Source organism: Mchenga conophoros, linkage group LG8 (genome assembly GCF_057382185.1).
Source record: "Mchenga conophoros isolate Kocher_MC1m ecotype Shallow Benthic linkage group LG8, M_conophoros_male_GT1.1, whole genome shotgun sequence".
NCBI lineage: Eukaryota > Metazoa > Chordata > Actinopteri > Cichliformes > Cichlidae > Mchenga > Mchenga conophoros.
The window spans coordinates 11,698,668-11,712,849 of NC_140533.1; the positions used below are offsets into that span (position 1 = coordinate 11,698,668).

At 38.8% G+C, this 14,182-nt stretch overlaps 1 protein-coding gene across 1 annotated transcript in view; it reads left to right on the forward strand.

The window, feature by feature from the left end:
- Positions 1-13,527, forward strand: part of itga3b (integrin, alpha 3b) — a 29,049-nt gene extending 15,522 nt beyond the window's left edge. The window contains exons 2-26 of the mRNA XM_085284093.1: positions 817-944; positions 2,246-2,328; positions 3,212-3,452; positions 3,628-3,720; positions 3,865-4,069; positions 4,460-4,653; positions 4,961-5,049; positions 5,133-5,266; positions 5,781-5,867; positions 5,964-6,031; positions 6,199-6,341; positions 6,506-6,652; positions 6,781-6,881; positions 7,274-7,442; positions 7,623-7,697; positions 7,792-7,871; positions 8,059-8,136; positions 8,527-8,641; positions 8,914-9,090; positions 10,922-11,056; positions 11,329-11,442; positions 11,864-11,962; positions 12,040-12,165; positions 12,245-12,397; positions 13,388-13,527. Of these exons, the coding sequence (XP_085140219.1) occupies positions 817-944; positions 2,246-2,328; positions 3,212-3,452; positions 3,628-3,720; positions 3,865-4,069; positions 4,460-4,653; positions 4,961-5,049; positions 5,133-5,266; positions 5,781-5,867; positions 5,964-6,031; positions 6,199-6,341; positions 6,506-6,652; positions 6,781-6,881; positions 7,274-7,442; positions 7,623-7,697; positions 7,792-7,871; positions 8,059-8,136; positions 8,527-8,641; positions 8,914-9,090; positions 10,922-11,056; positions 11,329-11,442; positions 11,864-11,962; positions 12,040-12,165; positions 12,245-12,355 (2,992 nt within the window). The 3' untranslated portion in view covers positions 12,356-12,397; positions 13,388-13,527. The remainder of the gene's footprint in view (positions 1-816; positions 945-2,245; positions 2,329-3,211; positions 3,453-3,627; positions 3,721-3,864; positions 4,070-4,459; positions 4,654-4,960; positions 5,050-5,132; positions 5,267-5,780; positions 5,868-5,963; positions 6,032-6,198; positions 6,342-6,505; positions 6,653-6,780; positions 6,882-7,273; positions 7,443-7,622; positions 7,698-7,791; positions 7,872-8,058; positions 8,137-8,526; positions 8,642-8,913; positions 9,091-10,921; positions 11,057-11,328; positions 11,443-11,863; positions 11,963-12,039; positions 12,166-12,244; positions 12,398-13,387) is intronic.
- The last annotated feature ends 655 nt before the right edge of the window (positions 13,528-14,182 follow it).

Sequence of the window (14,182 nt, forward strand, 5' to 3'; positions counted from 1 at the left end):
CGTATGTCACTCGCTCACATATTGCAAACTAGCTTGTCCACACCTTTCGCCCACAAAGTGGAGCTAATAAATCTTCTGCTGTCGGTAAATGGTGTGTTCCTGCACAGAGCCTCAGAGAGCAGTAATCTCTTTACTTCAAAGCTCTGTGGTGTGGTAAGAGGTGCAGATGCAGGGAGTGTCTCGATGAGTGGACAAAAAGAGCCAAGAAGCAAATTTCTCTCTATATATGTGTGTGTGCGTGCATGGGGGTGTGTGCGTGTGTGTGTGTACGCTGCCCAAGCTTGTCACAGGTCATGGTACGACTGCTTCACTCTTTCTTTTCTTGTGAAATGAGTCTGCTTTTTTGTGTGTGTTTAGACCCTGAATCTTAACATCTCAGGTCACGTCACACACTCTAAGTGGGTAAATGCTGTGCATAAAAGTTGTGCCTTTAATCACAATCAGAATACTTTCATAATCCTTAAGGAAATAATGTGTGTTACAGTTCCTCCAAGACAACAACAGTAACAGACTGAACTAGTTAAATAATACAATATGTTAGAACATTTAGAAAAATAATAAATAGCTGTAATATATACAAATAGCTCAATTTCAAGAGGTGAAATATAAATGATTGACTTGTTAAGCTGCATGGTGTGCTTTTTTTGTGTCTCGAAGGTTATCTGATAAACCGTTGCTGATAGTGTCATAGCTTTGTCTAACACTGTGCCACACTTCCATTGTGATTTCATACATTGTTTGTCTCTTTCTTTCTGTTTTTCTCTCTTTGTTTTTTCTGTGTTTTTGTTCTTTCTGTGTTCCTCTGTGCCTTTGTAGGCTTCTTATAGGTGCGCCCAAAGAAAAAGCACAATCTCTACCGAAAGTCAATGAAACAGGCGCCGTCTACTTCTGTCCCATTACCACCGACACCACTGACTGCTCCAGAATGGACCTGGTTACCTCGAGTAAGATCACTGCGAAGCACTGATGTGATGAAGGGAATGCATGGTTGCAGTGTTGTAGCTGTTTCTGAACTGTTCCATTAAGAGATTTTAGCCAGCTCGAGGGGGGTTTCCTTTAAAATACTTCTATATATGTAAGGAAAATAATGATGAGATTGAACACCATTCTTCTTAAAGATGTTCACTTATTTGGTATTCTGATGATCGATGGTGAGTGAGAGCGCTTTTGAACATTTCTGAAGATTTTCATATTCAGTGCACCAGCGAGGAGCCGTCTTTCACAATACTTTAAAAGCACCTCAACTGAGTTTGTATAGCACTTCCATAGATTTGATGCAAACATAACAGATGGTGGTGCAAAATGAAACAGCAAACGCAGAGATCTCCAACAGAAGCAAATTTTAAAAAAACCCAGACTGCATGTTGTACGTACATTTTTTAAAACCCTCCTTCCTGACTTAGCACACTGTTCAGAACCAGTTTGGGTTTAAACTAAAATTTAGGAATCGCTCATATGATTGTTCAACAACGCTTACTTCACACAGCCATAGGAGACTCACAGCTCAGCTCTATTTAGGATTGTACTCCCTCAGTGAACTTCACGTGTTAAAACTGGTTTTCCCCTGCACAGGGCCTCAAAAGGATGTAACTAATGTGAGGAACAAAAAATAATAACCTTTAAATGAACACTAGCTAGCTTCCTCATTTTACAGTAAAGACTAAAGAACTGTGTCAGATCATTTCAGTAAAATCATCAAGCATCCTTTGGAGCATTTGGAATTATTTTGTCCACCTTTACATGAACAGACTGTTATTAAATGTTAGACCCCACCCCCCTCCCATCCAAACCTAGGGGCAAATGGTATAATAAGAGGATTCTGAATCACTTTTCATGTTGAGGTTAGAATGAGTGCTGCTGCAGTCTCAGCACATTTTTGTGGTTAATATTTGTCAGGGCATGATCCAGGCTGCATGAAGGTTTGCATTTACAGTTTGAGTAGGTGTTCTGATGACTGTGATCACCATAGCCATGCTGAATGTTTCTTTTAATGTAATAAATAGTCTGGAATGGTTGATTTTGTACTGCATGCTGGTTTGATTTGATTAGTGTATGATGGCAAATAGAAATCTGGTTGTAAACGGTCTATTGAAATAAAAGAACAAGAAGTAAAACAGGGAACATTATAAAGCAGAAAAAAAGGTAATTACTCTGTATGTAATGACCTTCCTGTCAGCACCAGCCTGATGACAAATTAAAACAGTTGCTTTAATAATTGACCTACCTCTTTATGACGCATCCACAGCAACTACCTCTGAGATTGTGGAGGGCATGTGGTTGGGTGTGACAGTGTCCAGTCAGAAGGGCCAGCCAGATGGACGCGTGTTGGTAAGATGACTTCCTGTTTTCTTTCTATGAGTCACTACTACCGGTGATATTATGTACAAGGCAGGGTGAGCTGACACACAGGATGTTTTCTTTTATTATTTAGTCTAAGAGATGACACATTTGACTTGTTGCGATGTTTAATTACTGTAGACACACACACACACACCTGAGACAGGATGATACACACAGGGAGAAAATGCAATAATGTCTCATGTTTAGGGAGAAATTATATTTTGATCAAGTGATTTTTTTTATTACTTTTACATTTTAGACAATTACAATATACTGGAGAACACATTTTACTTACAGTGAGGGGAAACTAACAGCATGTTGTTCCTAGTCTGTCTTTGTCAATATGTTTCAGTTTTTGTTCAAGCACTAATTGGTGTAATCTCCATGTTTTTATTTTTCTATCTTACATATTAATGCATTTTTTTAAATATATTTTTTATATTTATTTTTAAATAACACCAGATCACAACAGCAGTCATTTTATATTGTAAGAGGAAAAGACCCTGCAGAGAAAACTTCAACAATCAGACACCCCCCTATGAGTGGGCACTTGGTGACCGTGGGACGGAAAAACTCCCTTTTATCAGGAAGAAATTAATTTTAGCATGTTTCAAACATCTTTGACTGTTTAAACTTCTTTTAGAAGGCTAAAATTGATATCTGGCCCATAGAAAATGATTATTTTGTGTAACCGCTCAAAGGGAGGACCGTTTCCATTGTGTAAATTAAAAAGCAGCGACACTGGTTTCATTATATTGATGTTTGAGATTCTTCAGTTTACTTGAAGCTGTTTTTCCTAGTCACTGAATTGAGCACTGTCAATTTCTGATATGACACACTGCACTTCTTCAATACTTTCTCTGGTCTCCAGGCATGTGGACATCGATATGTGAAGGTAATGTCAGAGAATCAGTGGCGGATGTTAGGAAAATGTTATGTAAGGAGTAATGACCTGACCTTTGACCAAGACGATCAGTGGCAGGATGAAAATTATGACGTCTGCAATCCCAACAACGACCACAACTTGGACGGCATGTGCAACATGGGCATCTCAGGCGGTATATCGGAAACTGATGTCTATTTAGGCTCTCCAGGCAGCTACAATTGGCAAGGTGGGAACTGTCAAGCTAACCTGTTTTGCCTACTGCTGAAATAATGGGGTTACTCATTATTTGCACGCTGTGCAAGTCTGTTGGATTTGATTGGATTGTGTTATGTCTTGGATACTCTTGAAATGTGTATTAAGCTGATTTTAACATTGTTATGTGATTCTGCTTTGTTTTAAAGGAGATGCTCATGTGATACGGATAGATCTACAAAACCCCTGGAACTATGCTGACAAACGCTTTGAAAGTCTAGAGAAAGCATATAGTTATATAGGTAAGTGTTGGTGTGTCTTTACAACATTTCAAATGGCAAATCATTGGGAACCTTAGTAAGATTCACACTCAATCTCCCTACCGTCAGATAACCATCCAATTGTCAAAAACAGCAGCTCTGATTCTCAAGCATTTTCATTCACAGGTTATTCAGTTCTCGAAGAAAAGAAGCTCCTGAGCTATGATGACTCGACAGTTGTGACAGGGGCTCCCAGATATGAGTCTAAGGGTGCTGTGATTTTTTCAAATAAAACTCAACCAAAGCTTTTGTTGGACCAGATCATCCTTGGGGAACAAGTGGGTTCCTACTTTGGAAACAGCCTGGCAGTGACAGATCTGAACAATGACAGGTGCGTTTCTACACCGGAGAGTGTAACTGTGGGGAAATGAACAATGATTTTTTTTTTTTACATAGATGAGGACGTGATTTGCCTTTTTTATGCATATGGTGCATAACAGTGAAGCAGTGTGTGTCTGAACACAGATGATAATAGTGACTTTCTGTGGCAGGGATGAGGGATTCACTTTGAAATTATGAAGAAATCAGGTGTTTCTCTATCTAGAAATCTAGTTGGTCATTAAGATTCTAGGTAGTACATTCTTTTGAGATGCAGTTAATATACCTTTGGTGACTTGTGTTGAATGGTTAGCTATACTTAGTATTATGTATGTTTATATGTTTATAATTATGTATTTTTGTATTTACATGCATATGTGGATTTTTGTCTTGCATATTCTAGTTGGAATGACCTGATTGTGGGTGCCCCCTTTTACTTTGACCGTAAGAATGAAGTGGGGGGAGCAGTGTACATTTTCATGAACGAGAATGGATTTTTCCAGAAGACCGCCTCAATGGTTTTGAAGGGCCCATCTGATTCTGCCTTTGGCCTTGCCCTGGCCGCCATTGGCGACATCAACCAAGACGGATTCCAAGGTGTGACCATGAACCCAGCATCTCTTTTGGACCTACATCTGATAATATTCTAGTTTAAAAAAAGTGAAATCAATCTGTGGTGTGAGCATAAAGCACGCTAAAGGAATATTTCTGTAATTTGAAATCATTTCAGCTGCAAACAAGAGGTATTTAACTTGTCGTGTTTCAAATGAGTCCTGAAAACATTCTCTGCTGCCACCTAGAGGACAAATATTTCCTATACACAAAGAGTGCCTAGTTTTCTTTTCTAGCATCTTTTCTTGTCATGCTTCCAGCACTTGTTTAACTGTAATGCTAATGTCTCCAGACTTTGCTGTTGGAGCGCCATTCCACCAGACAGGAATGGTCTACATATGGATGGGAAGCAAAAAGGGAATATCAAGGGAGCCTAGTCAGGTAATGTATGACATTCTGTGGTCATTTAAAAACTTTATTCAAAGTACTCTTCTGAAAACCTGTGTCAATGACTCCCTCTGCAGACCATTATGGGTAGGACGTTTGGTGAAAAATTCCAGACCTTCGGCTACTCCATCAGCGGAGGGATGGACGTAGATGATAACAGTTACCCTGATATCTTAGTTGGCTCTCTGGATGATCACATTGCCCTCCTCAGGTAGACACAATCAAAAACAAAGTTAAACAAGATATTTCCATGTTAGTTGGACCCCCTTATTGACATCATAGCATAACACACACTGCTGATGTATCGGCTGCACATTCATGATGTAAATCCTCACCTGCTGTTCCACCACAACACAGAGGTGCTCTTTGGGCAATTTTATTGTGATCTCGGTATCATTTGAGTGCAGCGAAGTCTTTGTTGAGCTTTCTGACGTAGTGTCATAGTACGTTATTCTGCTGGAAGGTTGTGGGCTGATCACTACCATGTGACTGTGTATTATTTGTATTAACAAGAAGTTGAACAAATGTACCTAACAAAGTGGCCAGTGAGTGTATATATAATATATAGCAATTTTCTACAGTGACATTTGTCTCATAAGTTACGACAAACTATTTTTATGACATCTATTATTTTTCAGTATTCATGGAGTTATTTCTCATATTATTATTATTATTATTATAATGATTAATTAATTTGTTTTGTTCTGTTTTGCTTTTTAAATAAGAGCTCGACCGGTTGTGCACTTAACCCAAGACTTCACTGTCGAGCCTAAGATTGTGGACGATAAAATGTGCTCTGGAGATAAACCATGGTGAGATGTCTCCTAAATTTATGTCATTCTGAAACTGGCTTATTGAGTGTTTTATCAGGTCTCAGTTCTTCTTCTCTTTCTCTTTGTGCTTCACAGCATTACAGCTACTCTGTGCATGTCTTTCACTCTAAGCACCGGAAATACAAATTTCAAGAAACCTGTCAGTAAGTTTTTCCGTGTTCAATTTTCTTTTTCAAATGAACAGTGTTTCCAACTTACAAACAAGTGCATCACCATGGAAATTCTTTGTATTGTAAGGAAAAAATATATATATATATATTTACTGCATGAGCTTGCTTTAATCTTTTCTGTTTGTTTTCACTCTGTAAAGTGGTGACGTATATAGTAGAGGCCGACAGGGAGAGAAGAGGAAGCTCTCGTGTTCGTTTTCAGAATGACATCAACACTTACACTGGCAACCTGACCATGACATCTTCCAAAACTGCGTGTGAAACTCTCAAGCTGTTTGTAGTTGTAAGTGCGCAACGCAACTATTGCAGATGTTGTATTGACTGTGTTTGTGTTATTTGCAAATGATCATCTTGCTGAGTGACTGGAGAGAACAAATAAACTGCGGCTACCTGATAGTCCTGTGCTTATTGAGACAAGCAAAAAGAAACTCTTTAATTAATTCACAGGAACCTGTGAGGGACAAACTGGAACCAGTGGTCTTTTTCCTCAACTTCTCACTATACGAACCAATACCTAGAGCCAGACGAGCCCCACAGAACCTGGACTTCTTCCCAATTTTGAGCCCAGAGCAGAAATCCAGCCGAAGGACTGAGGTATGGAGTCTTGCATGCACTTCATTTACAAGTTTCCTTTTCAGTAACTTGGAGATGGTAAAGAAATGGTACGGTCCAGTGTCCCCTTGTAAGATTTGATATGATGTTGCTTATTCTATTTCCTGCAGATTCACTTTCAAAAGGCGTGTGGCTCAGACAACAAATGTACCAGTAACCTGCAACTAACAGCAAAGTTTGTTGAAGAAAATGAAGAAAAGCCTTATCCCAGGTAAATTTATATAGTGAGCAACCAAGCATCCTTTGAGTCATTCATGTATAGACACAAAGCTGACTTTTAAAGGTTAAAATACACTAGTTAGCTTGCTCAGTTAGGTTAGAAGATTGTTGCAGTGCTCATGTATATATATAATGCATATGAAGCTACCACCAGTACCAGCTTACCATTAGCTTAGCACAAAGAAAACAAAGTGAAATGTGAAATGTGTGAAATTGTGAGGGTTCCCCCTTGCTTATGGACTCCCATTGGAAAGGTCCATTTTAGCACTTTAGCCATCGTTAGCCATATTTGTTGTTTGTTTTTGTTATTGCTATGTCATGAATGTGTTAGTCAAGCAAAATAATCATTAAATAACAAAGCTAATACATGTTGTCCCTCTACAGTCAGGACAAAGTTCAAGTGCTCCAGTTCAACAGCTCCATAAAGAAAATAGGGCTCGCGGTAAACGTTACCAACTATCAATCTGAAGGGAAGCTAGCTGAAGACGCCCACAGAGTCGTGCTCAATGTCACTATCCCTGATGTGCTGAAATATGCCAGTGTCAGTTCTTTGGTAGGTCCACTGGAGGGCAGAAGATGCCCATTTTTATTTAAATCTCCTTTGTTTTTTAATGCTACTCTTCTTACAAGATGCACACTGTATTGGTTTGGTTTGGTCATGTTTAGCCACATCGCTGGTCATGTCAGTTCCTTAAAAATTAAAACTAATTCTGTTTATTTCTTCTGTGTTTAGAATAACAAAGTTGAGTGCACTCTTCTTGATACAGTCATTTGTGAGGTGGGGAATCCAATTAGCAGAAACGAAAAGGTAGGTTTGAACAGGTGACAATTATTTTTATCTTTTTCTACTGGACAGTTGGGTTTGCAACAGTTCTCATGTGCTTGCATTGCTTTATTAATAGGTGTCTTTCCTGCTCAAGTTTGAGACATCAGGAATCACCCTACACACACGAAAGATTGAGTGTCAGCTGCTGTTGTCAACGTAAGGACTTTATAATGTTGGTTGCACATTGTATTTTGTTCTTGCTTAATACTAAACAGGGAAAACAAGTCAATATAATACTGTTGTGTATAATAATTAAGTTCATTTTCTGCTTTTTGCATTTTTTTAATGAAGTTTAAATTCTTAAGCTGTTTTAAGATAATGCACACTGTTGTAATTTCTCCAGTCTTAGTGAGCAGAGTGACCTAACGCCTGTTCCTATGGCCTTGCTGATTGAAAACACCATTAATCCAGTCTTCAGCTTGTAAGTCCCAATCGCAAATGTTTCATGACATACTGTATTTCAAATTCAAAGTAATGCAGGTATTTAGCACATAAACCACCTGATTACTGAGAGTAATCACAGGCATCATGGGAAGTATATGCATTGCATTTACTATATTTCTTATACATCTGTTAGGTTAGGCATGTCTCCCGTGCCCCTAGAGGACTTTTAGGTTTTTTTATGTGGTTTTTTGGGGGAGGGTTCTTTCCTTCCTTCCATCAACCATCTCCCTAAATCGGTACTCGGTCATCAAAAAATCTGAGAACCCCTGTTGTACATGAAGGGTAGATAAATAAAATGGTCAGCGCATCATATTACCCTCCTTACAGTTTGTTTACTTACACTGTGTGAAACATATCTGTCTTTTAGCTTATCCAGTGAAAAGTCACAGGTGGAAACAGTAAAGTTTGGTGGGACAGTGATGGGCGAGTCAGCCATGGTCAACACAAGTGACGTGGGCAGTCTGGTGGAGTTCACCTTTACTGTGAGTCATCTTCACCACTCAGAGATTGTACATTGTATCTATAATGTGTGTTACTCACCCACATTTCCATCATCCCCACCCTGTCTTTGAAGCCAGCACTTCAGAAGTTTAATATTGCGTCGGCTGTGGATTGTTGTGTCAGCCATGGTTTGTGGTTTAAGTGTGAGCAGGGGTGGATACTGTTTAGGAGTTACAGTCACCATGTTGTTATTTCATACCATCTGATGTATTTCACTTCTATTTTTAATGTTTCTGACTGCTTCCACCTCTAGATGAACACAATGGGACAATCGCTGCAAGACATAGCAACCCTGGCTGTGGAGTTTGAGTGGCCCTGTGAGGTAGCAAACGGCAAGTGGTTGCTGTACCTGACGAAGCTTGTTGTTCAGGGGGATTCTGAAACGGAGTGTAAACCTCCTGGGAATGTGGTCAACATGCTTAACCTAACTGTAAGGTTCTTTTTAACACTTTTTGAAACGTGTGATATCTGTGAAGATGACCCAGAGTAAGACCAAAAACAAAAACTTAACAGCAACAAAAAATACACAAATCAAACTTTTAAGACATTCAAAAACTTGAGCGTCACATAAAAATGAGTCAACATCTGTGCTAGCCTCTCTGTGAAGCCATACAGAGAGGCTAGCTGTACTTTCAATCCAGTTCAGTCTGATGCAACCTTATTTATAAAACACATTAAAAAAACTGACCAAAAATATTAATTTCACACAGTAAGAACATAATTAAAATATATACGCTTTACATACAAATAAACACTTCTATAACGCTCAAAATCACTAAGTGATCTGACGATGGATAAAGCTGTATATTTATGGATATATGTTTATCCAGTTTAAAATCACAGTTCACTTGAACTCCAAAGTTGATTACAGTGGGTTTAATATAAGGTTCCACAGAGCCCAATTTTGAGGCAATGCCAGCATCACTGGGTTTAAGTATCACAACCTCAGTTTTACTGTCATTGAATATTTAAAAATATAGAGCCATCAAGGGGTTTGATGTCCCTGAAACACTCTGTGTTTTTTAAAGACCTTTTTAGGGTAGGTAAATTTGATGATCATCAATATAAAAGTGTAAAGAACTGCCATGTCTTTTTAAAATGGATCCTAGGGGTAAATTGTAAAGGTAAAAAAACAAGCCTGGCCCCAGAATCGAACCTTGGGGAACTCCACATAGCAATCACTGAAACTGAAAAAAAAAACAAAAAAAAACGATGTACCTCGTTGAAACATGTCATGAGTTAAGTAAGTTGAGGGATTTTAATCAAAGAGTTAATTTCACTAAGCGTCTGTGACAGTTGTTAAAAATATTATCTGCTTGGTTTTTTTCAGCTTTTACAGGTCTTTGATAACAACGTGAAGTTTTCCTTAAGAATATCAAAAAACAGTTGTACTTTACCTTTTGCTATTGATGTTCTGTTTTCCTGCGGTCTCATCTGACACTGCGAACAGTTTCATTCAGCCATTGTTTAGGTTTCAGTTTAGAACAGAAGTGACAGTGTCAAGAATAGTTTGACCAACGACTGCGGTATCTAAACAAGGAGGACTCCATAGTCTCTTTGGCAGTGTCAAAAGACGCAGAGAATTAAACAGCAGTTTAAAGGTAAATATATGACATATACTCTGAGTTAAATTCCATCAGCATCCAAATAAGCTAAAGTGCTTATGTTTAATTCACTTACCATCTTTATTTAGCACATTAGCATGCTAGCTTTTACTCATTAGCACTAAACAGAAAGTACAGCCAAGGCTTATCATTACATTTTTTAAACAAACATCAGGTACTGAACCATAAACTGTGAGATATATTTTAAACCCATGAACCTTACCTCTAAATACAATTTCTCAAATATCAACCTTTGAGAAATTCATTAGCATGAATTCATTAAGCTAGGTGGGTCATCAACTTGTTACGAGTGTTGCTCAAGCCGATGTCAGCATGAACTCAAGTCAGCGCAGTGTGAATAAATGTCAATTTTAGAAAAGTGGTGTGAAAATGGTCTTAATGCCAAACCACTGTTCAGAAATACATTTTGGAAAAAAACATCTGTCGCCACACACAGACCTCACAAAGCCCCAAAATAGAAAGCCATAGTGTATGCAGCCTATATATAGACAGCTGAAATGACAATGCTATTCTGAGAAAAATGTAATAATGTCTTTATCAAACCAGTAATTAACCCTCTGATGTAATGTCTCTGTCTCCTCTGTTTCCTCTTTTTTCTTCCTTTTTCTTTCTTCTTTTTTTTCTCCCATCTTGCAGTTGTCAGAGAGAAGACCTAAGCGTACTAAGCGACAGATTAGAGTTAAAGGTGAGAATGACGTGACCCATTCAAATATTATTGAGCCACAGCAAGCAGTCACACTGTCTTCTACTCCCAAAAAGAGGTACCAGTTGGTAAGTCCTAGCTTTATATTCCCTTAACATAATCATGCGTATATGTGTGACATTTGTATGTGAGGAGTCTTGTGTACAGAATTTAATATCTTTCAAAATAAGTGGACTGACAACCTCACACTGTGGCAAATACCAACGTCAGTAGCATTAACATTTAATATACAAATTGAGTCATCCATTGTAGATAATAGGATTTTTCTTTTTAAATCTAGTCTTAACTGTCAGTATCTGTTCACTCTCTAATAGAGTTTCTTTCTTATGGCCTGTTAAAGGATTGCTCCAAGGGGACAGCAAAGTGTGTGACGTTTACCTGCCCGCTGCTCAATGTTTCGAATTCAGCCACGATTTATGTCCGATCCCGGTTGTGGAATAGTACAATGTTAGAGGTGAGCTCCCCAGCTAATATATATTGTAGATTCATGGAGATTTTTTAATTATATATCAAGTGTGCTGTTAGATCTGGTAGGCCAAAAACTCACTTGGCAAGGTGCTGTGTAAGCTTCTTCACACTTAAACACGTTGTCTTCTATTCATGCTGTGTCTCTCTTGATCACTGTGATATCTGCTGTCTGTGTTCTTCTCTGGCATGTCCGTGCCTCAGGATTTCCATGTGTGCAAATAGAAGGGCAGGAAGGTGCTTCCTACCCACTCATGCTTTCCTTGTACACATGTGGAAGGAGTTTATTCTAGAAAAGAGCTATATGACCAAATATAAATAAGTGCAGATTGAAATAACAATCCTATTTTACTGTTTATGCCCTGACATTTGGGAAAATGTTCTGATGTTGTGTCTGTGTGTGCCTACAGGACTATTCTGATGCATTTGTAGTTGAAGTTAAAGGCCAAGCCACACTGAAGCTTATTAATAATCAATCAAACATCAAGATGGAGAGTCAGACGGCCTTGGTATGTGATGATGATGGCAGGAATTAAAATGATGCTTATGATATGATAATATATTAAGTTCTTCACTTTTCTTGTAGTTCAAAGTACAAATAGAACCAGAGGAAAGGGTGGAGACGCCCTATGAGCTTCCCCTGTGGATCATCATCTCTGCAGCTGTAGCAGGAATTGCACTGCTAGGAATCATCATTCTTATACTATGGAAGGTGAGATTGTGTTTTATTGAGCTTTAACCTCTGTTTTGACACCTTAGTCTAACCCCAGAATTCATGCGCCTTCCTCCAGTGTGGCTTCTTCCAGAGAGCCAGCAGGAGGGAGATGTATGAGGCCAAGGCCCAGAAGGCTGAGATGAAGATCCAGCCCTCTGAGACAGAGAGGCTAACTGAGGACTACTGAGGCCCCATGTCTCCCAACAGCATACACCATTGGGGCTTTTGGGTAAAAACACCCCTTTGAAAGGATTTTTCTGTAGATGCTGTCAGTGACAGCACCGAGCTTGGGATGTGATTCAACTAACCACTTCGACTGCTTTCCTTGCAGGCTAACACTGCACTGTTGATCTCTGTATGGCTAACTTTTTTTCACTGCTTCTTTTCCATCTTGGGGAGGATTCACATATACATATATACACTGCCTGGCTTTCCTTGCGCTGCTTTTGCTGAATACTTGAGAAAAATAATGTTATAATAATAAAAATAATAATGTTATTAAGAGAGATGGAAGTTGCTTGCACAGCTTTTTGTTTGGCTTGAAACTGGTGACATTTATGCTTGCTATAAATAATCACCATGTAGCATATGAACAAAGAGAGCTAACAGACAGCTAGCTTGTTTAAATGCTCATTCAAGCTCTGTTAGCTCGCCTTGGGACTGATTGGTTGATGCCACATCGATGATTGCACCAGCAACTCTTAGTGCATTCCAGATTAAGTTGGAAGACGGAATTTCAGAGTTCCCAGTTAGAATTTTCATCTGGAACACACACCAAAGTAGCCAACCCTAACTTGACAAGATGGTGGCAGTGAAGAAAAACAGTAGCAAAAATGTAAAACATTTGATCTCTGCTGCCACCGTTGTGTATTTATGACTGGTTAAATAAATGAATGAATGGCTCTACTGCTAAGAAGCAGAACAAAAACATTTTTTACGTGCTTTTCCAACTTTACAACTGGAATGCAGTCACCTTGGAAGTGACATCACTCCCAAGGATTGACATCTGACTTCCGAGGTATCTGTATAAGAGGATATACCTTAAAGGAACACACATATGTGAATCCTCCCTTAATCAGCAGGGTAGTGCGTATTTCTGTCTCTGTCAGCGTGAATCTACTCAGCTTCTAAATCCTAAATCTTCTTCTTAAGCCATTAAAAAACTCAGCTCTCAAACTTTTTAATGTCACCTTCTTCCTTTCTTTTTTTTTCCTGCTAGCTTGGCTTCTTCAAGCGAGCCATCTACTACAGAATAATGCCAAAACACCAGGGAGTGAAAATTCGCAGGGCTGAGCGTTATCAGTTCAATCTGGGGTTTCAGCCCGAGGAGCCACAGAAAAAGTATTGGATCACAAGTTGGACAGAGATGCAGCATTACTACTACTGAGGCCTTTGTTTTAAACCCTGAACTGCTCAGTGTCAAGAGGCCAAAAAACCCTGGGCTAGACTGAGCCACGTGGACCAACATGGACCAACTGTGGATAGTGCATTCATTTTTTTTAATGGTTTTATTTTTTATAGACTCTTTTTTTGTGCAATACACTGAACATTTTGTTCCAGAGATTGTAACTTGTTAAGCGCTTGTGAATGTGCATGTACTTTGTACATTAGAAGCTGTGTCGCATACAAAAGTAACTGGTTTTGATTGTGTTGTAGGAGCTAATGTACTGAATTTTTTTTTCTGTATGTGTATTTTTTTATATCTTTTTTTTCCCTAAAATTTCTGAGAAATGTTGCTGGTCATTTGTTGTGCTGTTTCACACCGTGCCTATTTCCATATCTAATCTGAGTGTATATATCTAATCTGTGATTGTAAATGTCCTTTCTGCTTCTATCACTTTGTGGTCAGGAGTCAGTGACTCTGTTAGGGATTTAATTCAAGATAAGCTGATTTATAGATCATTTTCAACCCCTACACTTAGAACATAATGACCAGCAGCCGCTCTCTTATGAGTGAATGTTCACATCAAATGTACCCTGACTTTGCGTTGGAATGGTTTTGGCGCTAGCCTCA